This window comes from Paroedura picta, chromosome 3, assembly GCF_049243985.1.
Source record: "Paroedura picta isolate Pp20150507F chromosome 3, Ppicta_v3.0, whole genome shotgun sequence".
In the NCBI taxonomy this organism is placed as follows: Eukaryota; Metazoa; Chordata; class Lepidosauria; order Squamata; family Gekkonidae; genus Paroedura; species Paroedura picta.
The window spans coordinates 170,422,193-170,446,136 of NC_135371.1; the positions used below are offsets into that span (position 1 = coordinate 170,422,193).

Sequence of the window (23,944 nt, forward strand, 5' to 3'; positions counted from 1 at the left end):
ATTCCAGGCCGACACAACCTGTTCCACACCTGTGTTTGTGTGGCGAGTTACGCACCGGTGCCCGCAACTCTCCCCCCCATGGCACAGCGCTGGCTGCATCGACCTGGAACAGCCGATTCGGACACCACCGCACACAACCCTAGGCAACCCTTCTCAGTAGGGCCTTGGTTCAGACTGGTCTCTTGAGGGCCCCTGCAGTGCAATCCTATGCTGAGCTCTGGTCCAGTCCCTTTAATTTTGGTGGGTTTGCACAGTCTGGTTCCACACTAGTGATATGGTTCAGTTTGCGTTTTTAAAGGGTCGACTTTTTTGTCCATTTCCGCACTGAAATCCACTTCTTCAGGCACAGACCCAAATTACCCTCTCACTTGCCCTGCAGCAAAGGAATCCCCAGAAAACCCAATTGCATCTTTTCAAACAGGGTCTAATTTGAGGCTGTTCAGTGCAGAAATGCATGCATTTTCACACTCTTTCTAAGTTTTTAAAAAAGCAGCAGCGTTATAATATTAGAACCCAGGGGGTTCTTTAAAAACTACATTCAGGACCCTTTGGAGGGAGAGGGGGAGGCGATCAAGGGCACAGAATGGTAGGATTAAGGGGCACAACGAAAGCAAAGGTACAAGCAGGCACCGGTTTGCAAAAATACGCATTTTTTGAAAAGGGGACGGGGAGCAAAGCGTGATGGGAGGCTGCCTTCATCGGACTCAGTGCAGAAAGTATATCACGAATTTCAGCCCGGGAAACGGGAGGGAAGCCCAAATGCAGAAAGGCCAGAGTCGATTTGCAGCACACAAAGGAAATTCAAAGTGAGGCTAAGGCAAGGCATGCCTCCTAATGAGAAACAGTCCCAGGGAAAACACCATTTTGTAGGATGTAGGATTGCATCTAAAAACGTCAGGGTTCCCAGGTTCTTCTCTGTATCTCACACACAAACACACACACACACACACACACACACACACATCCAGCCGATTCCCCCGCCCCCTTCCTTCACACCACCTCCCTGTTGTGAAAACCACAGGGAAGGATCCGTCCTTCCTCTCCGTCATTTGATATTATTACGTGTGACCCACTTTTTCTGAGTGCGGAGAAGTGAGGCTGGCCTCGCCTTCTCAGGAGAGAGCATTTGAGCTTTATGGTGCTTTGGTAGCCTCGGTTTTATCGTGCAATGCCCCAGCAGAGCTCAAACAGAGAGAGAGATTTTCAGAGGGGAGCCCTGTAGGTCCGCAGTAGAAGAGAGAGATTTTGAGGCCGGTAACACCTTCGAGATTTGCGGGAGTATTGACCTTCGAGAGATAAAGTTCCTTTCATCAGAGACAAAAGAAAGAGAGATGCCCACCCTACTCCCTCTCTCTCTTTCAGCCCCTAAAACAGCTTTTCTCAACTTTTTTTTTTACCATTGAGAAACCCCTGAAACATCCTTCAGGCTTCAAGAAACCCCAGAAGTGGTGTGATCATATGGCTGAGAAGCAAAGCTGTGGACACGCCCACACAGGGCCCCTCCCCTTCCCAACCCCTCCAGGCCCAACATTGGCCATTTTGGGAGGGGGAGGTTGACATGACCATATAATGGTTATATCTCCTGATAGGCAGGATTCTTACAACTACCTCCTCACCCACAGTGGACTCAATTCCATATCCAGATCACGCCCCCTCCCTGAAGACCAGAGTCCGTGGCAGCCTGGCCTGGGCCCGTTCCGCACACTTAGGATAATGCACTTTCAATGTGCTTTGGCAGCTGTATTTTCCTGTGCGGAACAGGAAAGTCGACTTCTGAAGTTCATTGAAAGTGCATTATCTATTGTGTGCAGACTAAGTTCCCCTTCTGATCCCAAAGTGGCGATCGGCATTTCCCTGGGCATGCAAGAAAGTTTCCAAAGAAACTTGCTGGCTGTAAAAAGTCCCCCTCCCCCCGTTTTTTGGATATTTATGGATGTGTGTGGATCTGTAATTGACCTCTGAAGATCTCTTTTGCATCAAAACTCATCTGGTCGTTTTGTTATGGGTGTCCCCTCATAGCGTTCTTGTGTATTTCTGACTGAGATTTTAATGTGTTGTTTTTCATGGACCTTTAGCACAGTGCAATAAAATGTGTATACACTATGTTTTTATGATAATGCTTTTGAGACTTCTCAGCCTCCTGGGTTCTTAACTTGTTTAACAGGCTGGGTTTGTTTCCTTTTCCTTTCCCTTCTTTGATTGCAACTGATCTTCTGGCAAAAGAGGTCATTTCACCGGGAGAAAACACCTGCATTGGTAGGCGGACTCATAGCCCACTGAATTCCCCCCTTCCCCAAACCTAGCCCCTCTTAGGCTCCACCCCCCAAATCTCCAGGTGTTTCCCAATCCAGATCTGGCCACAGTAATCTTATGCCAGTTTGATGTAGTGGTTAGGAGTGTGGACTTCTAATCTGCTGAACCAGGTTTGATTCCCCGCTCCCCCACATGCAGCCAGCTGGGTGACCTTGGGCTCGCCACAGTACTGATAGAGCTGTTCTGACCAAGCAGGAATATCATTGTTTTCTGTTCTTGGTTTGCTTATTCTGCTACTGAGTGGCCATCAGTTTGTCTCCCAACCTCCAAGTTAACAGTCCTAAATCAGCTCCCTGGAAAAGCTGCCCGGGTCTAGGATCTCAACCTGAACTTGGGGATTTCAGGAGATGCAGTCTGACTCAGCAGCTGAAGGGAATCCTAAAAGATTCTCAAATCACACGCGTTAGCCCATCTGCCTCTTATCCATTCCAACGTAGCTAAACTCATTTGCCTGTAGGGGTTGACTGCTTCAGGTTGGGAAATACCTGGAGATTTGAGGGGTGGAGCCAAAGGAGGGTGGAGTTTGGGGAGGGGAGGGACTTCACCATTACCATTGTGTATAATACCTAAAGTGGCCATTTCCTCTTGGTAAACCGGTTTTTATTACCTGGATATCAGTTGTAATTCCGGGAGATCTCCAGTCGCTGCCTGGAGGATGGCAAACAGACTGTGCCTGCAGACTTGTGCTGAGTGGCCACTGCCACACACACAGACACACACACAAAACACACACTCCAGCTTCAGCCGTTCCTGACCGGCGCTGCTGTTCATTTCGCTAAAACACCCCTAATCCCCGTCGCTAATCGCTCTAATGGGTCTTCTCACAGACCCAAAGAGGGAACGAAGCAGAGATTCGGGGAGGGGGGAGGAGGCAGTGGTTCGGTTCTACCCCGATGGATCTGGGTCCGAAAGGCGAACCTTGCTTTCTAAGCAGAAGAGGGGCTGGAACCCAAGATGCTCTCTTGGGTGGGGCCACCAGGAATGGAGTCGGGGAGGGGCGTCAGTCTGAAATGTAAGGAGAGGGTCACAGAGTTGTATGAGAGAGCCAAGCTGATCACTTCCATCCACTTTAATGGCTCTCTGACCTTCGTTTCCTCTCTGACCTTCTGTTCAGGGGGAATTCCTTGGGCTGGGCTGGTCCTAAAATGGAAGCAGGCAATGATGCTGGTAGAAAACAATATTCTAAGCCTCGCCTTCTTCTCAGGGAATTTCCCCCCCACACTCACTTTTCCTATGAGGTAGAGGTTCGGGCAGAGAGACAAGGGTTGCTCAAGTCCTTCCACGGACTGGGGTGTGTGCGTTGGGTCCCTGCTCATGCTCATCCAAACCCAGCACATGCCCCACTCTGATCCAAGTGGCCCCCAAAAGGTGTCGTGGATTCTCCTTGGGATCCCAGTCCTGGGATCCAGGTAGACTTTGTAACAGAAGAAGAAGAAGAAGAAGAAGAAGAAGAAGAAGAAGAAGAAGAAGAAGAAGAAGAAGAAGAAGAAGAAGAAGAAGAAGAGCAGCTGATCTCTAGTTGCTATTTCCATGATTTTTGAAGGGCTGCAGCTGCCGGCTTCTACTAGAAGAGAGCCTCATGTGGGGATTTTCTAGGATTTTTATGTTGTAAGCCGCTGCGATTCTCTGGAAAGCAGCGGGGTATAAGTCTAATTAATATGTCTAATTAATAAATACAACAACTGCTAGATAATCAGGAAGGAAGTGTGCTCAAAGGATCAGGAAGCCTCCCCCTGAGCCAATGAGGACCCTAGAGATTATTTGCAAAATACCCGGAAGTTCCTAATCTAACTATGCTAACTGCACATCTCCTCCGATGCCCCCTGGTGGATATTCTTCATATGCTTTTGAATCATGCACACTACACTACAGAGGGTGTGTAGTACTGATTCAGTATAAGGCAACCCCTTGGGTGTTTCTCCCACAGCTTGCGTTTGTGCCCTGCAGCACGCCCAGGGCGCTGCCAGTAAAACCGCCCCTGATCTTTTCACCCCCCGCCCCAGATCCCTCAGATCAGCTACGCCTCCACAGCCCCCGAGCTTAGCGACAGCAACCGCTACGACTACTTCTCCCGCGTGGTGCCTCCCGACTCCTACCAGGCCCAAGCCATGGTGGACATCGTGAAGGCCCTCGGCTGGAATTACGTCTCCACGCTGGCCTCCGAGGGGAATTACGGCGAGAGCGGGGTGGACGCCTTCGTGCAGATCTCTCGTGAGGCCGGTGAGTGGCGGGGCGGGGGGGTGACTGAGAAGGTCCGGGGAGGGGAGGGAGAGACTGGTCCTACCTGGAAATTCAGCCAGGGAATCTCACACAGGGAGGCTGACTGTTCGTGGAGGCATGGAGGAAAAGAGACTCGGATACGGCGCAATTGGGAGATTTGGTTAATACAGCTGAGTTTTGCCCAATCACGGAAGCGGGAGACTAATAAATACATCTTCCAAGAAGCGTATTGCATAAAAGGGAAATGTAGCTTTGTTCAAGTCGATTCAGTTGACGTTCAGGTTAAGTTGAAAGGAGAAAAGACTAATCTGGAGAGGACTTCAAATATCATAGATGGGCAGCTTGTCCAGCATCATTCATGTGGGAGAAAGTGGGGCATTGTCTCTATGGGAGAGACCTGCAGAGACTTGTGTCTCCAATGGAAGGCCATGTGGAGAGAGGGAGAGAGACATTCATCTCCAATGGAAGGCCATGTGGAGAGAGGGAGAGAGACCTGTGTTTCCAATGGAAGGCCATGTGGAGAGAGGGAGAGAGACCTGTGTTTCCAATGGAAGGCCATGTGGAGAGAGGGAGAGAGACCTGTGTTTCCAATGGAAGGCCATGTGGAGAGAGGGAGAGAGACCTGTGTCTCCAATGGAAGGCCATGTGGAGAGAGGGAGAGAGACCTGTGTCTCCAATGGAAGGCCATGTGGAGAGAGGGAGAGAGACCTGTGTTTCCAATGGAAGGCCATGTGGAGAGAGGGAGAGAGACCTGTGTCTCCAATGGAAGGCCATGTGGAGAGTGGGAGAGAGACCTGTGTCTCCAATGGAAGGCCACGTGGAGAGAGGGAGAGAGACCTGTGTCTCCAATGGAAGGCCACGTGGAGAGAGGGAGAGAGACCTGTGTCTCCAATGGAAGGCCATGTGGAGAGAGGGAGAGAGACCTGTGTCTCCAATGGAAGGCCATGTGGAGAGAGGGAGAGAGACCTGTGTCTCCAATGGAAGGCCATGTGGAGAGAGGGAGAGAGACCTGTGTCTCCAATGAAAGGCCACGTGGAGAGAGGGAGAGAGATCTGTGTCTCCAATGGAAGGCCACATGGACAGAGGGAGAGAGACATGTGTCTCCAATTTTTAACGTGATTTATAATTGTTTTATTAATATTGTAGGCCGCCTTAGAAAATGGATTTAGAAAACTTTCCCACACAGATACGTCATCACAGGTTCCCCGGTCAAAATCACCATCGGAAAAAATGCAACCCTCCCGTGTGCCCTGGAGCAGACGAAAAGATACAGGTTCCCCCTATGCGGGAAGAAAGTAGCTCCGGGAGAAAAAGGAAGGTTTATTGCTCCTTCCTCGTCACCTATCCAGCCATCTTTCTGCTTCCGCACATGTTGGATAATGCACTTTCAATGCACTTTAGAAAAAGATTTTTCAGTTTTACACACAAAAATCCAGCTGCGAAAACACACCGAAAGTGCATTACCCAACGTGTGCAGAACTGTATTCAGTTCAAATAAAACTGTATTATGTTCAAATAAAAGGAATCCCCTAATATGCACCCAGGACCCTGATACGCATCCCAAGAATCCCCTCGGGATTCCATTTATTTACTTATTTATTTATATTTTGATTTATCTCCTGCCGCTCTTGAGCAAGCTGGCTCATGGCGAGTTGCACATTAAAACCATCAGATCACACTAAAACAAAGTTTAAAAAAACGAGCCCCTTACAGTAATACAAACTCCAAAGTTGGCGGGACGCGGGACGTGGGGCACAGTCTGAGAAGCAAAGGTCAAGCCTGAGCTGGGAGGGAGGGGCTGGGAGGGAAGGAGTCTCTGGTCCAGGTAGGAAGGACATCGCTCCCTGAAGCTCTCTTGCCCCCTGGCAGGTGGCGTCTGCATCGCCCAGTCCATCAAGATCCCTCGAGAACCCAAACCCGGCGAGTTTGACAAGCTCATCAAACGCTTGATGGAGACCCCCAACGCCCGCGGCATCATCATCTTTGCCAATGAAGACGACATCAAGTGAGCGTGCTGCCCTCTGCGAAGCACACGGGGAGGGAGGGGTGGGGAAGGCGAGGCAAGACGCTCGCTCTCTCGTTTCTCCCAATGCCACAGGCGAGTGCTGGAAGCTTCGCGCCGTGCCAACTTGACTGGGCAGTTCCTGTGGGTGGGTTCGGACAGCTGGGGCTCCAAGCTCTCCCCCATTCTGAAGCTGGAGGACGTAGCCGAGGGAGCTGTGACCATCTTACCCAAACGAGCCTCAATCGAAGGTGAGCAAGGAGAGTGGCGCCCCCTACCCATGCAACCGGGAGGCTGGCCCAAGGAGGAGGAGAGGGAGATAGGAGAGGGGATTCGGGGTTGAGGGGGAGGGTAGAAGGAGAGGGGGGGGCAGGGAAGAGAGGGAGAGATGGAAGGAGAGGGAGGTGGAGAGAGGGGGAGAGGGAGAGTGGGAGAGACAGCAAGATGGAGAAAGAGAGGGAGAGGGAAAGGGAAGAGGGAGAGACGGAGAGAGGAGGAGGGAGAGATGGAGGGAGGAGGAGATGGGAGGTGGGAGATCCAGGAAATAAGCGAGGGGATAACCGAGAGGAAGATGGGGAAAGGAAGAGGTGGAGATGGAGAGAGAGAGGAAGGAGAGGGAGAGAACGGGGAGAAGTCATAAAGGAGACAGAGAAGAAGAAAGAGAGATGGAGAGAGGAAGAAGCAAAGATGAAGAGAAGGAGAGAAGGAGGGGAGAGGGGAGGAAGAGGAAGAGATGGAGGGAGCAGGAGATGGAGAAGGGAGACAGAAGGGAGAGCAGGGGGGGAAATGGAGAGAGAGAGATAAGAGAGGAAGAGGGAGAGAGGGAGAAGTGAAGATGGAGAGAAAGGGAGAGGAAGATAGGGAGATAGAGAGAGAGGGAGGTGGAGGGAGTGGGGAGATGAAGAGAGGGAGGGAGAGGAGGAAAGGAGGAGAGACAGGAAGACAGAAGCAGCATCCTTTAAAGCAGGGGTAGTCAACCTGTGGTCCTCCAGATGTCCATGGACTACAATTCCCATGAGCCCCTGCCAGTGCTGGCAGGGGCTCATGGGAATTGTAGTCCATGAGCATCTGGAGGACCACAGGTTACCTACCCCTGCTCTATTGTACCCGGCGGGATTGAGAACCGGGGCCGCAACAGAACCACTATTACTCCATCAGTATTTCTCACCAAAGTACACCTGTTGACAGTGTCCTTTGTAAGGAGATCATCCCGGCCTGCTGTAATCACTTCGTGATTGCTCTGTTTGCGAGCATGAGAGGATGTTGGCGGGCATCAGGGACTGTTCGCTGGACGAGCCACCCGAGTGGCCGCAGGCGTACATCAGCAGTATGGGAGGAGACGTCTGTCCCCTGCTGGGCCCACGTACCCACTGGCTCAAATCTTGCTGGTAGCAGTGGGAGCCCTAGAGGCTAAACCTTGCTTGGAGCAAGAAAAGACATTGAACTGCCCTTGAAAGACGAGAAAGAAAAGATCATCTTTCACCACTTCAAGGGATACTAAGTAAACAACCTCTTGTGGCGCAGGGTAGTAAGGCAGCAGTCATGCAGTCTGAAGCTCTGCCCATGAGGCTGGGAGTTCGATCCCAGCAGCCGGCTCAAGGTTGACTCTACTTCTCCCAGCACTTAACTGTCAACCCTATTTAAACCACCCCTGTATACCCGGGTTGACTAAAAGCCTAAAAGCCAAGTCATAGAATCATAGAGTTGGAAGGGGCTACACAGGCCATCTAGTCATACTAGCTTGGGCAAAATAATTGGTTTCTGAAGGACGGAGGTCAGGCCTACCCAGCCAGCACTTCTCATTAGGGAAAGGAAATTCTGGGAGAACAGGGTCAGGTTGCCAAAGAACCAGAAAAGCCACCTACCTGGCCTGCTCCTGTGCCTTAGAATCATAGAGTCGGAAGGGACCTCCTGGGTCATCTAATCCAACCCCCCGCACTATGAAGGACACTCACCATCCTCTTGCTCATCCACTATAACCTGCCACCCCCTTGAGCCTTCACAGAATCAGCCTCTCCATCAGATGACTCTCCAGCCTCTGTTTATAATTGTTATAATTTCTGACGGGCTGAAATCATCTGGGAGATCTGAGCTTTTTGAAGCACAGAGATAAGCATGACCCGCCAATCCAGGTACAGAGTCAGCAGCAAAAGCCACAGCGACCCCCTTTCTCACCCGCTCTCCTTCCTTTCTCCCCCAGGATTCGACCAGTACTTCACCACACGCTCCCTGGAGAACAACCGGCGCAACATCTGGTTTGCCGAATACTGGGAGGAGGATTTCAGGTGTAAACTGACCCGGCCGGGGATGCAGCCTGAAGAGGGGGCACGGAAATGCACGGGTACGGACGGCAGGGGGTGCTCAAAGCAAGGAGGGATAGATGTGGAGAAGGGCCTGCCGGTTACACGCTAGAGTTGCCACGTCTCTCTTTGGAACTTCCTGGAAATTTGGAGCAGGGTTTTGATACCATACAGCCCAGCCTCAAAAGCTGCCATTTCAAGCGTTATCATGAGGGACAGCGTGGTGTCCTGGTTAAGGATGGCGGCCTCTAATTCCCTGCTCTTCCGGTTTGGTGTAGTGGTTAGGAGTGTGGACTTCTAATCTGGCAAGCTGGGTTTGATTCCGCACTCCCCCCACATGCAGCCAGCTGGGTGACCTTGGGCTCATCATGGCACTGATAACACCCACCTCACAGGGTGTCTGTTGTGGGGAGAGGAAGGGAAGGCAACTGTAAGCCGCTTTGAGACTCCTTCGGGTAGAGAAAAGCGGCATATAAGAACCAACTCTTTTTCTTCTTCAGAAATCTCAGGGCTCTCTCAGCCTCACCTCCCTCACAGGGTGTCTGTTGTGGGGAGAGGAAAGGGAAGGGGGTTGTAAGCTGCTTGGAGTCCCATGAAGCCAGCCAGGTGACCTTGGGCCAGTCCCAGTTCTCTGAGAGCTCCCTCAGCCTCACCTACCTCACTTGGATGCATTTGTGGGGAGGTGGAAGGAAAGTGTAAGCCACTTTAGGACTCCTTATGGTACTAAAAAGCAGGATGCAAAAATGCACGTTTTTTTCTTCTCCTCTAATGGGAGGAGATTCGAGTTCAGGATCCCCTTCAAGGCTGAGGTGATTTTCAGTGTATGTGTTTCCGAGAGACACAACTCCTTTCCTCTGAAACGAGCGCTGAGGTATCTCTATTCTGACGTGTCCTTGACGCTCGAAAACTCATATCCCGAAAATCCCGTCGGCCTCGGAATTGCCACTGGAGTGGAATCTGTGCCCCTGGAGATCAACCTGTGGTCCTCCAGAGGTCCATGGACTACAATTCCCATGAGCCCCTGCCAGCAAACGCTGGCAGGGGCTCATGGGAATTGTAGTCCATGGACCTCTGGAGGACCACAGGTTGACTACCGCCTGGCTCCCACCTCTCGCTTCCCCCGGAGGACGGACTCACCCGTCTCCTGAAGATCAGCTGTGATGCCAGGAGAACGCCAGGCCCTGCCAGGAGGTTGGCAAGCTTGCCCTGCACCCTCTCGCTCACCGCTCTTCCCTCCCGCCCTGCCGTGCAGTAATCCCTGGGGCTTTGAGGCCACGGGGACGGTATCAGGGAGCTGCAGAAGCGTTGGGTTCATTTCACAGCGATACAGGAGCGGAGAGGATTAGAGCCCTCAAATCCCTCCCGATGGCAGGGCGGGAGGGAAAAAGATGCCAGCTCCTCCTCCCCATCCCCAATAACCCCCACGATCCCCCCCCAACCTGCTGCTCTCAGCCCCGCCCAAACGCACCGGGTCGCCAGGAAGATCCCCAATCAGACCCCCAATTGGTTTTTCATCAGCACTGCCAAGGCCCCAGTTCTCCTCGCCTCCTTTCCCCTCCTCTCCAGCACGCTTCCTGCAACACCCGCTGTAGCCGCTAATTGTGCAGGCCTGCCATTCACACGTCTGACGGCTGGCAGGGGAGCAGCACGCCGGGTTCCGGCCCCACACGTTGCCCGTTTAAAATGCATGAAGCGAATTGATTCCAGCAGGCCGGGAAAGAAACGCTGCAAAGATTCACCAGCGCCTTCCTGTCTAAAATAACCCTTTTGCTGAATATGCACTTGGGCTGGTTGGGGTTGAATAGGAGACTGTTTCCTGAAACGTGGCTGCTTTCTTGCAATTCAGGAGACCAGTCAAGTGGCTGATATCTTTGGGTTCCGTGAAGCGTGTCTCTGTTTCTGCGGCTTTCGAGTCTCTTTGCTTGAAAGCCGGATTGCCAGCCGCTGAGTGGAGATCTCCTGGGATTGCAGTGGAACTCCAGAGTACAAGAGATCAGTTCCCCTGGAGAAAGGGGCAGCTTTGGAGGGGGCCCTTTGGAGATCTGCCAGCTGTGGGATGAGAAATGCCCAAAGACTTTGGGCGTCAGTGGTCCCCCCTCCCAAGCAGTGGTCCCCCTTTTCTCCAGGGGAACTGATCTCTGCAGTCTGGAGAGGAGCTGGAATTCCAGGGGATCCCCAGGCCCCACCTGGAGGCTGGCATCCCTGGCCCTCAGTGGGGTCCAAGGCCACAGAGTCCCCCCTCCCAAGCAGCCCTTTCCTCCAGGGGAACTGATCTCTGCAGTCTGGAGAGGAGCTGGAATTCCGGGGGATCCCCAGGCCCCACCTGGAGGCTGGCATCCCTGACTCTCAGTGGGGTCCAAGGCCACAGAGTCCCCCCTCCCAAGCAGCCCTTTCCTCCAGGGGAACTGATCTCTGCAGTCTGGAGAGGAGCTGGAATTCCGGGGGATCCCCAGGCCCCACCTGGAGGCTGGCATCCCTGACCCTCAGTGGGGTCCGAGGCCACAGAGTCCCCCCTCCCAAGCAGCCCTTTTCTCCAGGGGAACTGATCTCTGCAGTCTGGAAATCAGAGAGCCAGTGCAGTGTAACAGCTGGAGTTCAGACTTGTGCCACAGAAGCTGGCTGGGTGACCTTGGGCCAATCACATGCTCTCGGCCTAATCTACCTCACAGGGTTGTTGTGAGAATGAAACAGAGGAGAGGAGAAGCATATAAGCTACTTGGGCGGGGGGAGTCAAAGTATAAATGAATTAAAGACATAATTACAAAATACAGTCATCGTAATACCAGGAGATCTCCAGGACGCATCCATAGGTTGGCTACCCGACGTCCGACCCCTCTCCTCTGCCCTCCCAGGGGAAGAGCGGATTGGGCGTGACTCCTCCTACGAGCAAGAGGGGAAGGTGCAGTTTGTGATCGACGCCGTCTACGCCATGGCCCACGCCCTGCACAACATGCACAGGGAGCTCTGCCCGGGCGAGATCGGGGTGTGTGACAAGATGGACCCCATTCACGGCCGCACGCTGCTGAACTACATCCTCTCCGTCAATTTCAATGGTGAGGCTAGCAGGGGCCCGCCTGGTAGGAGGGAATTCTGGTCGGTTAGCCCGCCCCCTGGCACATAGGGTAATTGGCAGAAGGGCGAAGCCAGCCAGCGTGCCCCGTTACTTGGGCCCCCATTTGTGGCCAGAGAAGCATAGAATCATAGAATCACAGAATCAAAGAGTTAGAAGGGGTCATGCAGGCCATCTAGTCCAACCCCCTGCTCAATGCAGGATCAGCCCAAAGCATCCTAAAGCATCCAAGAAAAGTGTGTATCCAACCTTTGCTTGAAGACTGCCAGTGAAGGGGAGCTCACCACCTCCTTAGGCAGCCTATTCCGCTGCTGAACTACTCTGGCTGTGAAAACCTGTGAGACCTGCAGGTAGTCATGGCATTTGCTAAATGACAGGGAATGTGCAGTTATCCCGGGTGGAGGGGGGGAATTATATAGGAAAATGTGGCCTTGTCTACTTACAGGGCCATAGAGTTCCTCGTAATTCCTAGAGTTACCCAGAAGTGATGTGGAATCTCTAGGAATCTCCAGAAACTCTATGGTAAGATGGCAACCCTAAGCATGGCCTGTAAATGGTAAAGAATTTTCCGGTCTATGCCACCGGGGGGAGTGGGAGCCTCCCGAGTGGGAGCAGAAGTGAGGGGAGGTATGCCGAAAGTGGGGACACTTCAATGCTCAAGCAGCCATTTAGAATCATAGAATCATAGAGTTGGAAGGGGCCATACAGGCCATCTAGTCCAACCCCCTGCTCTACACAGGATCAGCCCAAAGCATCCTAAAGCAGAAGTCACGTCTTAAGGAGGACAGTCTGGAGATCAGCTGTAATCCCAGGAGAACTTCCAGACCTTCCCTGCCACTACCCTCTTGGGGCAGCCAAATATCTTGCAGTGGCCAAGGACGAGGCCTGCACGGACAGACGTATCAGCGACCCGCTTGTATCCCTTCCTTTGTCATAGGTAGCGCCGGAACGCCCGTGATGTTCAACGAGAACGGGGATGCGCCCGGACGCTACGACATTTTCCAGTATCAGCTGACAAACACCACAGCCCCCGGGTACAAGGCCATTGGGCAGTGGACGGAATATCTCCGCCTGAACGTGAGTGGCCTGGCACGGTATTGGAGGGTCTTGTGCAGGGGTAGTCACACTGCGGCCCTCCAGATGTCCATGGACTACAATTCCCAGGAGCCCCTGCCAGCGAATGCTGGCAGGGGCTCGTGGGAATTGTAGTCCATGGTCATCTGGAGGGCCGCGGTTTGACTACCCCTGGTCTTGTGGAACGGGACGAAAATGTTGTGGCAGGGAAGCCCCATCCCATAGACACTTCAGTGAACTCGTAAGGTCCTGAGTCTCGTTGAAACCTGTGGGCACGGTTGGAAATTGGAGAATTACAAAATGGCTGCCATGGTGTCACTACATCACTACAAAATGGCTGCCATGGTGACTGGGATCCGAATATTTAAAAAGGCATGGAGGGGGTGGGGGGCAGAACGCAACTGCTTAAAACAAGGATGGACAAACTGTGGTTTACCAGATATCCATGGACTACAGTTACCATGAGTCCCTGACAGCACATGCTGGCAGGGGCTCATGGGACTTGTAGTCCGAGGACATCTGGAGAGCCAGTTTGGCCACCTGGGGTTAAAAGAATTAAATAGTTTTATTGAGAAGAGAGATAAACTTTGTAGAGAAATAGGAGAGAGAGAGAATCCTAATTAATTGTCTAACTGGTCTGTTAATTATGTCTATTATGGAAGCAAGATGGGACAAAGGGACAAAGGAGCAGGATTTCTCCAAAAGAGCCAATCAGGACACAGGAGGATACTATTTGACAATATAAGGAAGTTCCTATCCTATCGATGTTAAATATACATCTCCTCCAATGCTCCATGCAAGACACTTTTCATATTCTGTTCAGTCATGCACACTGCAGAGCTTGCATATTCCAATACAAAATGTTCTCACCTGGATCAAACCGTAATGCACTGGGAGGTACTAGAAAACATGAACATCTATGCTGAGAATCCTCATGTATGCCTCAGTTTCCAAGAAGAGAGTTTGGTTTCCAGCCCTGAACTTAAATGACAAAACGGACATAATTTTGTTGAGAACAAGAGCTATGGTGTTCCCAGTATTCTCCTGAAACTCACTGCTGGGATGAACAGTAGTGGGCAGTGCTTGGTCTTTTCTGACATTAGTCATCTCACAAATAAGTCCCCTGATGCATTTCCAAGGAATTGCAGAATTCCATTCAGCGAATCATTGCAGAATTTCGCTCATAGACACATTGCAGAATTCCACACATAGAATTATTGCAGAATTCTGCTCAAGGAATTCCACTCAAAGAATCATTGCAGAATTCCGCTCATAGAATCATTGCAGAATTCTGCTCATAGAATCATTGCAGAATTTCGCTCATAGAAACATTGCAGAATTCCACGTGTAGAATCATTGCAGAATTCTGCTCATATAATTCCACTCAAGGAATCATTGCAGAATTTCAGTCATAGAAACACTGCAGAATTCCACTCATAGACACATTGCAGAATTCTGCTAATTGAATTCCACTTGAAGAATCATTAAAGGATTCCACCCAAATAATCATAGAGTTGGGAGGGGTTCTACAAGTCATCTATTCCAGCCCCCTGCTCAATGCAGGATCAACCCAAAACATTGCTTACAAGCATTTGTTCAGCCATTGTTTGAAAACCACCATCTTACTAGGCAGCCAACTCCCCTGCTGAACAACTCTTACTGTTAAATTCTTTTCCTAATATCCAGTTCGTTATCTTTCCACCCATAATTTAAACCTGTTATTGAGTCCTCTCCCCTGCTGCCAACAGGAAAGACTCCCGACCCTCCTCTAAGTGACGGCCTTTCAACTGTTTCAAGAGAGCCATCACGTCCTCCCCCACAACGTCCTTTTCTCCAGACTGAACCTTCCCAAGTCCCTCAACCTTTCCTCGCCAGGCTTGGTCTCCAAACCCCTTATTATCCTCATCGCTTCCTTCTACACCTACTCCATTCTGTCCAGGTCCTTTACGTTCTTTACAGTAGCGATCCCCAACCTGTGGGCTGCGGACCACATGTGGTCCGTCGACTAATTGGAGGTGGGCCGCGAAGGATGCCTTCTCCCCCCCCCCGGCCCTTTACTTCATCCCCCCTGGTCCTTTACAACACACTTTGGGTGTCCTTGTCTCCCATCACTCCCAGATGGGACTCTCTCGTTGCAGAGAAACAAGCTCAGAGTTCCCATTGATTTGTCATTGTCATGAGTCAAAATTTCCATGAAAATAAAATGTTCCTTATGTTCATTGTTGTGGCGTGTCTGTATCTTATTTTGAAGGGAGGTTTAAACATTACCATAGCGATCAGAGAGCGTTAGGGCAGTGGTTGAGAGGAGAGGAGTAAACAACCCCCCCCCCCACCGGGCCTCAGTAAAATTGTCAAGCGTTGACCAGTCCCCGGTGATAAAAAGGTTGGGGACCACTGCTTTACAGCATAGTTGCAAAATCACCGTAGTATGGCATTCTTTCCTGTCGTTCGTAGATCGAGGAAATGCAGTGGTCTGGTGGACAGAAAGACATCCCCTCTTCGGTGTGCAGCCTCCCGTGCAACTCAGGAGAACGGAAGAAGATGGTCAAGGGGGTCTCCTGCTGCTGGCACTGCGAGCTGTGTGACGGCTACCAGTACCAGCTGGACGAGTTCACCTGCGAAATGTGCCCTTTTGACATGCGCCCCAACCTCAACCGCACGGCCTGCCGCCCGACGCCCATCGTCAAGCTGGAATGGAGCTCCCCCTGGGCCGTCCTGCCCATCTTCTTAGCCATTATGGGCATCCTCGGGACGGTCTTCATCGTCATCACCTTCATCCGATTCAACGACACGCCCATCGTCCGGGCTTCGGGCCGCGAGCTGAGCTACGTCCTCCTCACGGGGATCTTCCTCATCTACACCATCACCTTCTTGATGATCGCCGAGCCCGGGGTCACCGTCTGCGCCTTCCGCCGCCTCTTCTTAGGCCTGGGCATGGCCATCAGCTATTCGGCCCTGCTGACGAAGACCAACCGCATCTACCGGATTTTCGAGCAGGGCAAGAAGTCGGTGACGCCGCCCCGGTTCATCAGCCCCACCTCCCAGCTGGTCATCACGTTCAGCCTCATGTCGGTGCAGATCGTGAGCGTGGTCATCTGGCTGGGGGTCCAGCCCCCGCACAGCATCATTGACTACGAAGAGCAGCGCACGCCCAACCCCGAGTTCGCCCAGGGGGTGCTCAAGTGTGACATGTCGGACTTGTCCATCATCTGCTGCCTCAGCTACAGTATCCTCTTGATGGTCACCTGCACGGTCTACGCGATCAAGGCTCGCGGCGTGCCCGAGAACTTCAACGAGGCCAAGCCCATTGGCTTCACCATGTACACAACCTGCATCGTCTGGCTGGCCTTCGTGCCCATCTTCTTCGGCACGGCCCAGTCAGCAGAGAAGGTGGGAGCAACGAGGCTGAGGAGCATGATATCAGGGGAAGGGGGGTTAAGGGGCAAATTCGTTCCAATGTTGGTGATTCCCGGCTTCAGAGAGGCACGCCTGGCCTCGACCAGGGCCGGGGGCTTTTCAGTCCTGGCCCCGACCTGGTGGAATGAGCTTCCAGGTGAGTTGCAGGCCCTGCAGGAGCTCACAGGGCCTGCAAGACGGAGCTCTTCCACCAGTTCTTTGGTTGGAGCCAGGGTAGTGAGGAAGATCACTGGAAGATCATGCCCCCCCTTCCCAGGGCTGGTGTTAGCACCTGGGCAGTGCCAGCTAGGCCCCCTCTCCCTCCGATAGTGGGCATTAGTCTTGGGCGAGGGGCTTGTATTATTTATCGCCTGTTTGCTGTGTATTTTTATATTGTATTACTATGTCCTTTTAATGGGGGTTTTAATGGGATTTTTAATGAGGGCTTTGTGACCCGCCACGAGCCATTGTATGGGAGTGGCTGGATATAAATCGAATGAATGAATGAATGAATGAATGAATGAATGAATGAATGAATGAATGAATGAACAAATCAGGAAGTATCCAGGAGATAAATGAACAGTCTGTGTGTTCACAAAGTGCCAACAAGGCTGAACTGACTCATGGTGGCCCCGTAGAGTTTTCAAAGCAAGATAGACATTCAGAGTTGGTTTGTCCTTGCCTGCCTCTGTATACACCCCTGAATGGTGGGTCTCCCACGGCTGACCCTGCTTAGCTTCCAGGATCGGTGGTCTCCCAACCCAGAGCTGGCAACCTGAAGAAATACCTGGAGGCTTTGGGGATGGAGCTGGGAGTGGGCAGGAATTGGGACAAGAAGGGACCTCAGTGGAGTATAATGCTGGGGAGTCCCTCCTCAAAAGTTCTCCAGGGGAACTGCTCTCTGTAGTCTGGCGATGAGCTCTCATTCCAGGAGATCCACAGGTCCCGCCTGGAGGTTGGCATCCCGATCTGTGATCAATTGTAATTGTGGGGCATTCCCAGGTGCCACCTGGAGGCTGGCAATTCTACCCAGGCCCCCGCCCCCCGCCCCTTTGCTATTGCCAGCATGTGGCTGCCGGCCCTAATGGGAACTGTATGTGGGGAGTGGCCAATTTTGTAGGGTGAAAGTCAGGAAGGGGAAAAGGTGGAGGCAGCTCCCCCCCCTCCCCTCCCACAGCTGTTCAACCTTTACCAGGGTTTTGTGAAACTGAGGTTTCTTGAGAGCCCTGGAAGGGTTTCCCTGAATGGTTAGGAATTAAATATTTAATATATTTTTAAAAATTGTTACAACATTTATGCTTCCCAGCCATATTCAGCTCAATTGCGCCACTTCTGGGGTCTCCCGGAGCCTGAAGAGTGTTTCACGGGTTTCTCAAGGGTAGAAAAGTTGAGACAGGCCCATCGATACGCCAACCAAAATGATAATTCTCATTTTGTTAAAAAAAAAAACAACCACCACCCAAGAGGACGTTCCTGGAGAAGTCTGACTCTAAGATCTGAAGTGAACAAATGGAAGCCTTTTAGGCCAGAGGTAGTCAACCTGTGGTCCTTCAGATGTCCATGGACGACAATTCCCATGAGCACATGGGAATTGTAGTCCGTGAACATCTGGAGGACCACAGGCTGACTATCCCTGTTCTAGGCTATATTTCACACGCCAGGCCATACTGTTTCAGTTCTCAGCGTTGGGACCGGACTGAAAAAGAACTGGCACGCCGGAAGAGAAACTAGCCTAGCAGCTTCCCTTTGATGCGTTCGTTTTGGGTAAAGTCCCGGGGATTGCTTTCTTTTTTTAAATGGTCACGTCTGGTCCCCAGCCGGCAGTCAGAAAGAGGACGAGATGAGCCAGAGGCACCTCAGGTGGCTTTTCGACCGCTCTGTTCTTGGCATGAAAGGTTTGGAGAGAGATGTGAGAAGAACTGCAGATGAAGGGGACAGGGGTGCCAAAGGCAGGGGGGGGGATCGGTTTTATTCAGATCCTGCTTTCCCGACAACCGTGTCACTAAGAGGAGAGGGAGATCAGGTTGAGGTAGAGATGCCAGCTGCTTCCCCACTCGGGGCCAGCCTGGGCCTAGCTGGTTCCCACCCTGGAAACAAACCACTTGAGCTGCTTTGGGACGGTGAGGGCCATGGGCAACTTCCACAGCCAACTACCCACATACCAGAGGGACCACCTTTCGCCCTATGCCCCCCACAGGGCCTTACACTGGTCGTTCCCAGCCCCAGGGGGGCGCGCTTGGCCTCAACCAGGGCCTTTTCGGTCCTGGCCCCTCTCAGAGGAGCTGCGGGCCCTGCGGGAGCTTTCAGTTTTCTGCAGGGCCTGCAAAACGGAGCTCTTCCGCCAGGTCTATGGTTGAGGCCAGCGTGGCAATGAAGATCTGACGGGCTCCCCCCCCCCCCCAGGATTAAGACATTAAGACATTCACTTATTGAAGATCTGCGTTCCTCCTCCCAGTTCTTGGTGGGGTCGGAGGGCTTCTCCGTTATGGTTTTATTGTTGGAATCTGATATGTATATTGTTCGTCCGGATGGTTTTAATGGGGCTTTTAATGGGGTTTTTTAATTTTGGACGAATCCGCAACAAGCCAGGAGCCAGAAATGAGAATGGCGGGCAATAAGTCTAATAATTGTTGTTGTTAGTTACAAGGTCGTGCCCGATCCACCGTGACCCCAAGGGCTTCCTGTCCTCTACCATTCCCCGGAGTCCATTTAAGTTTGCACCGACTCCTTCAGTGACTCCATCCAGCCACCGAATTCTCTGTCGTCCCCTTCTTCTTTTGCCCTCGATCGCTCCCAGCATTAGGCTCTTGTCCAGGGAGTCCTTCCTTCTCATGAGGTGGCCAAAGTATTTGAGTTTCATCTTCAGGATCTGGCCTTCTAAGGAGCAGGCAGGGCTGATCTCCTCTAGGACGGACCGGTTTGTTCGCCTTGCAGTCCAAGGGACTCGCAAGAGTCTTCTCCAGCACCAGAGTTCAAAAGCCTCAATTCTTTGACGCTCGGCCTTCCTTATGGTCCAGCTTTCACAGCCATACATTGCACCTGGGAAGACCATTGCCTTGACTAGTCTAATGATAATAATGATGATGATGATGATAATACCCCTTTCTCTCCCTCTCAGATCTACATCCAGACGACGACGCTCACCGTCTCCATGAGCCTGAGCGCCTCCGTGTCCCTCGGCATGCTCTATGTGCCCAAGGTGTACATCATCATCTTCCACCCGGAGCAGAACGTGCAGAAACGCAAACGCAGCTTCAAGGCGGCCGCCACGGCGGTCAACGCCTCCACGCGGCTCTCGCAGAAGGGCGCCCAGAACGGGGAGAGCAAAGACGAAAAGCCGGACAGTAAGTAGCCAGAAAGTAGGTATCGAGGCCTTTTTTTCTTGCTCTTTGATGGTCCCACCCGCTGTGCCTCCGACTGACCTCAGCCTACCTTGTGAGTACCGTCTCCCCCCCCCCAGTCCTCCTACCTGGCCCCCAGGTACCCCCATGACCTTTCCCAATACCACCGTGCCTCCCAATTAACGCTACCAGCCCACATATTTTCATTGTTAAACATGCATATTGTCCAAATTTCAGCGTAGATATGACATATTTTAGAACAGGGGTAGTCAAAGTGCGGCCCTCCAGATGTCCATGGACTACAATTCTCATGAGCCCCTGCCAGCGTTTGCTGGCAGGGGCTCATGGGAATTGTAGTCCATGGACATCTGGAGGGCCGCACTTTGACTACCCCTGTTTTAGAACCTTAAGAAACTATAGTCCCTAATAGGAAAAGGTGTTCAAAAAAGGACGCGGACAAAAGGGAGAGGGTGAAGAGGAGGGCGGTGAGGAGGATACGGGGCCTGGGGACCAAGGCCTCTGAGGAAAGGTTGAGGGACTTGGGGATGTTCAGCCTGGGGAAGAGGAGGTGGAGAGGGGACAGGACGACTCTCTTGGATTTGAAAGTTCGTCACTCGTAGGAGCCCAATTTAAAGAGTACTTTCCGTGTCACAAATGGCCAGCTTGCCCAGCAGTATGAAAGGGGGTGTCTGAGGGCCTTGTTTCTACAGGAGACACCTGCAGAGACCTGTGTCTCCGTGGCAGGCCATGTGGAGGACATGAGAGAACAAAGTGATAGAGGAGGAATGAGAGGGCAGTCCCAAAAGGAGAAGCATCCCATTCAAAGAGATTATATACACCCTTAGACTGATGTAGCGTCCCCAAAGTCCACTCTCTCCAACAGGGGGCGCCTGGTTGGGGATGGGAGGGAGGACGGCAGGAATCTGACGTCCCACTAGGACTTCTGCGTCCCCTAAACTCTATGGAAGACCGCAGTGGCCACCCTCTGAAATATTTCTTCATGGAGATTGAATCTCTGGAGAGCTATTATACCTGGAGACGGGCAAGCCCAGAAGATCTCCATATTTCCGGTGGTCATCCCGCCCGGGGTCCCAGCGTGCCCCACCCGTCTTTCGGCCCACCCGTCTCTAACGCTGCTCCTCTTCCGTCCTTTGCAGGCCTCACAAAAGTGACCTACATCAGCTACACAGAACTGACCATGGTGCCCACATGACTGGCGACGAGGGGCACTTCCTTCGGGTGGGGGATGGGGACGGGAAAGGGGAGGGGTGGGCGGGAGAAGATTTGTGGACGGGGGGCCTCAGGGGAAGGGGACGGGAAGGCCCGCGTTGGGGAAATAAACCTGTATTTTTACAACCCTGCCTTGGTGCCTTCAATCCCTCTGGAGTGGGGAGATGTCTTGAGAATATGGTGACCAACTACTGCACTGGTGGAAAACTCAAAGGGGAAGATGAGTAAACACCTGAAGCTGCTGTCTACAGAGTCCCTTGGTCTATCAAGAGCAGCTGCAACCCTTTAGAGCAGCAGTGGTGTCCCAGGGACCCAGGCAGAGATCTTTCACATTGTCCACTACCAGGACCTTTTAGCTGGAGATGCTGGGGATTGAACCAGGGTCGTTCTGCACGCTTCACAGGACTGTATGCAGAAATCAGCGTATGATGTTTTCCCCACAGCACTAAGAGGGGGGTTATCCCACCGGCAATAGCTGCCAATTGCGCCCCTGTCAAAGCAGCAATTACAGAAGACACTTAAAACAGCAGCAACTCAACAATGGCCCAAGAGCTTTGGGAGTTCCTGGGGTGGTTGGTTAATGCAGCAGAGGCTGTAAAAGCAAATTGATTCTGTGTGAGGGGGAAAACCAAAAGACGTGGGCTCGGAAGGGTATGATTCGCACTGGCGACTCCCCAAATAATTTCAAAATGCCGAACAGCAGTAAAGAAATGCTGTTTTGCATCTACGGCGTGTTCCCAGATCCTCTAATTAAAAAATAAATAGCGTCTTTAGATTGAACCCTCAGCCAGAAATGAAATCCACATTGAATATTAGGGAAGTTCTTAATACAGAGGTATGAGGATTCTCCTCTCCTTCCCCTCCCTTTGCGGCTTTGTGTTCGCTCAGACGGGGAAAGATGTTCTAAAAAGGAAGCGGCTTTTGTGGACACATACAGAGGGAAGGTTTAAAGAACAAAATGTAAAAAGACCCCGGGGGCAAACATGAAGCGCACTATGGAAAATGCTAGAGGGGAAAAAAATTCTCAAACATTAATGCGCTGGGTATGTTTCAGGAGGCGGGTGATGTAGAATGCTGTTAAAAGCCAGTATATTGCAGGTCTCTCGTGGGCAGAAAAACAAGCTATATTTAAGAAGAAAAGATGCTGGATAATTCTTAGCCGGTCCCTTCATGTAGAACATTGGGGCTCTGCCAGCATCCCGGGAGCCTGGGGGAAAGAAATGTGTTTTTCCTTCCTCATATGCAGCAGGAACGCTTCCAGATCCTGTTGTGAGCATTGATCAAACTTACACAATGAGGATAAACCACACAATTGTTTGTTCATCGGCGTCACAAAAAAAGAGGTGCAAAGGTCATTTTTCCCTACAGACTCAAGCGACTCTGAAATTGAATAGCTAGTTTGTCCTGAACGTCTCACCTGCCAACCAGGTGTCCTCCCGGACCACAGAATCCTTCTCCCCCCCTCCCTTCTGTTGGCGGAGTTTAAATATGCAAGAGAGCCGAGCACCGAGCTGCTGAAAAGGACGAAATAGTTTTATCATGAAGAGAAACTACTTTGTATGGAAAGAGAGGGAGGAGAGAGTCCCGTCCAACTGTTCTTCTGCACTAGTTTGTTCGGTTCCCGAGGCAAACGGGGAGGAAGCGTGATCAAAGGCACAGGAAGTGAGAGCATTTGAAAAAATATAAGGAAGTTCCTAATCTAAATAAATATATTAAATATACAGCTCCTCCCGTGCCCCTGTAGGATATTCTTCGTGGGTTGTTAAATCCTGCATGCTAGAAGAAGAAGAAGAGTTGGTTCTTATATGCCGCTTTTCCCTACCCGGAGGCTCAAAGCGGCTTCCAGTCGCCTTCCCTTTCTTCTCCCCACAACAGACCCCCTGTGAGGTGGGTGAGGCTGAGAGAGCCCTGATATTCCTGCTCGGTCAGAACAGTTTTATCAGTGCTGTGGAGAGCCCAAGCTCACCCAGCTGGCTGCATGTGGGGGAGCGCAGAATCGAACCTGGCATGCCAGATTAGAAGTCCGCACGCCTAACCACTACACCAAACTGGCTCTCCTGCTACAGATCTTCCATGTCCCAACAGCCTGGAGGAGAGGGGGTTGAGAGGGAACATGATGGCTGTCTTGAAGCATCGGAAAAATTGTCCCTCGGACGACAGCAGTGTGCAGTTTCTGCTGGCCGCAGAGGACAGGACAGGACCTGCTATGGGTCTAAACCAGTGGTTCCCAACCTTTTTTTTGCCGCAACCCCAATTTCGGCCCCGAAGCCCAGTGGGGACCCAGCCGGAGGAGCTGACAACTAGCGCTGTGGAAGCACTTCTGCCAGTCCCCCCAGCCATGGGCATGGGCGACCCCCCCACAGGGCGTCCCCTGCTTAGCTTGAGATCTGAGAGGCTTGAGCTAGCCTGGGCCAGCCAGGCCAGGGAAAAGAAGCAGTGGCAATATGCAAATGTATGACTGCTCCCGTTTTTCTTATCAGTTCCCCCTTCAGAACTTGGAAATGCACCCTGAAAACTGGCTCGTCCCCAGTGTTGATGAGTAGCACCCCCCCACACACCGAAAAACAAACCACTGCCAGGAGATGCTGCCCAGCTCTTTGCTGCTGTTTAAATATTTCATCTTGTGAGCCCAAGCAGAAAATGTTCGCTTAAGGCTGCCCACTCCTGCAACTCCAGCCGATTTAATATTTCAGCAGCATTCCCTCCGCTGCTCTTTAACGCAGGGATAGTCAAACTGCGGCCCTCCAGATGTCCATGGACTACAATTCCCAGAAGCTCCTGCCAGCGTTTGCTGGCAGGGGCTTCTGGGAATTGTAGTCCATGGACATCTGGAGGGCCGCAGTTTGACTACCCCTGCTTTAACGCTTGCCGAAGCCATGTCTGACACGTGGCAGGAGGAGGGGGGAGAGACACGCTCCGGTCTGGATCTTGAGGGGCGGTTTGCAATAGCGGCTTCTGGGGAAGTGCAGCCGTTTGCAGAACTGACCCACGGGATGGG

At 52.0% G+C, this 23,944-nt stretch overlaps 1 protein-coding gene across 2 annotated transcripts in view; it reads left to right on the forward strand.

Annotated features, from left to right (window-relative positions):
- The window catches only part of LOC143833531 (metabotropic glutamate receptor 6-like), a 40,944-nt gene extending 19,984 nt beyond the window's left edge, over positions 1 to 20,960 (forward strand). Inside the window, exons 3-11 of one of the 2 annotated variants that reach the window (XM_077329449.1) lie at positions 4,317 to 4,533; positions 6,403 to 6,538; positions 6,632 to 6,786; positions 8,736 to 8,876; positions 11,688 to 11,888; positions 12,843 to 12,982; positions 15,434 to 16,369; positions 19,494 to 19,719; positions 20,874 to 20,960. In XM_077329449.1, coding sequence (XP_077185564.1) covers positions 4,317 to 4,533; positions 6,403 to 6,538; positions 6,632 to 6,786; positions 8,736 to 8,876; positions 11,688 to 11,888; positions 12,843 to 12,982; positions 15,434 to 16,369; positions 19,494 to 19,719; positions 20,874 to 20,929 — 2,208 coding nt within the window. In that variant the 3' untranslated portion in view covers positions 20,930 to 20,960. Of the gene's footprint in view, positions 1 to 4,316; positions 4,534 to 6,402; positions 6,539 to 6,631; positions 6,787 to 8,735; positions 8,877 to 11,687; positions 11,889 to 12,842; positions 12,983 to 15,433; positions 16,370 to 19,493; positions 19,735 to 20,873 lie in introns of both variants that reach the window. The other variant, XM_077329450.1, reaches the window with a different exon arrangement.
- The last annotated feature ends 2,984 nt before the right edge of the window (positions 20,961 to 23,944 follow it).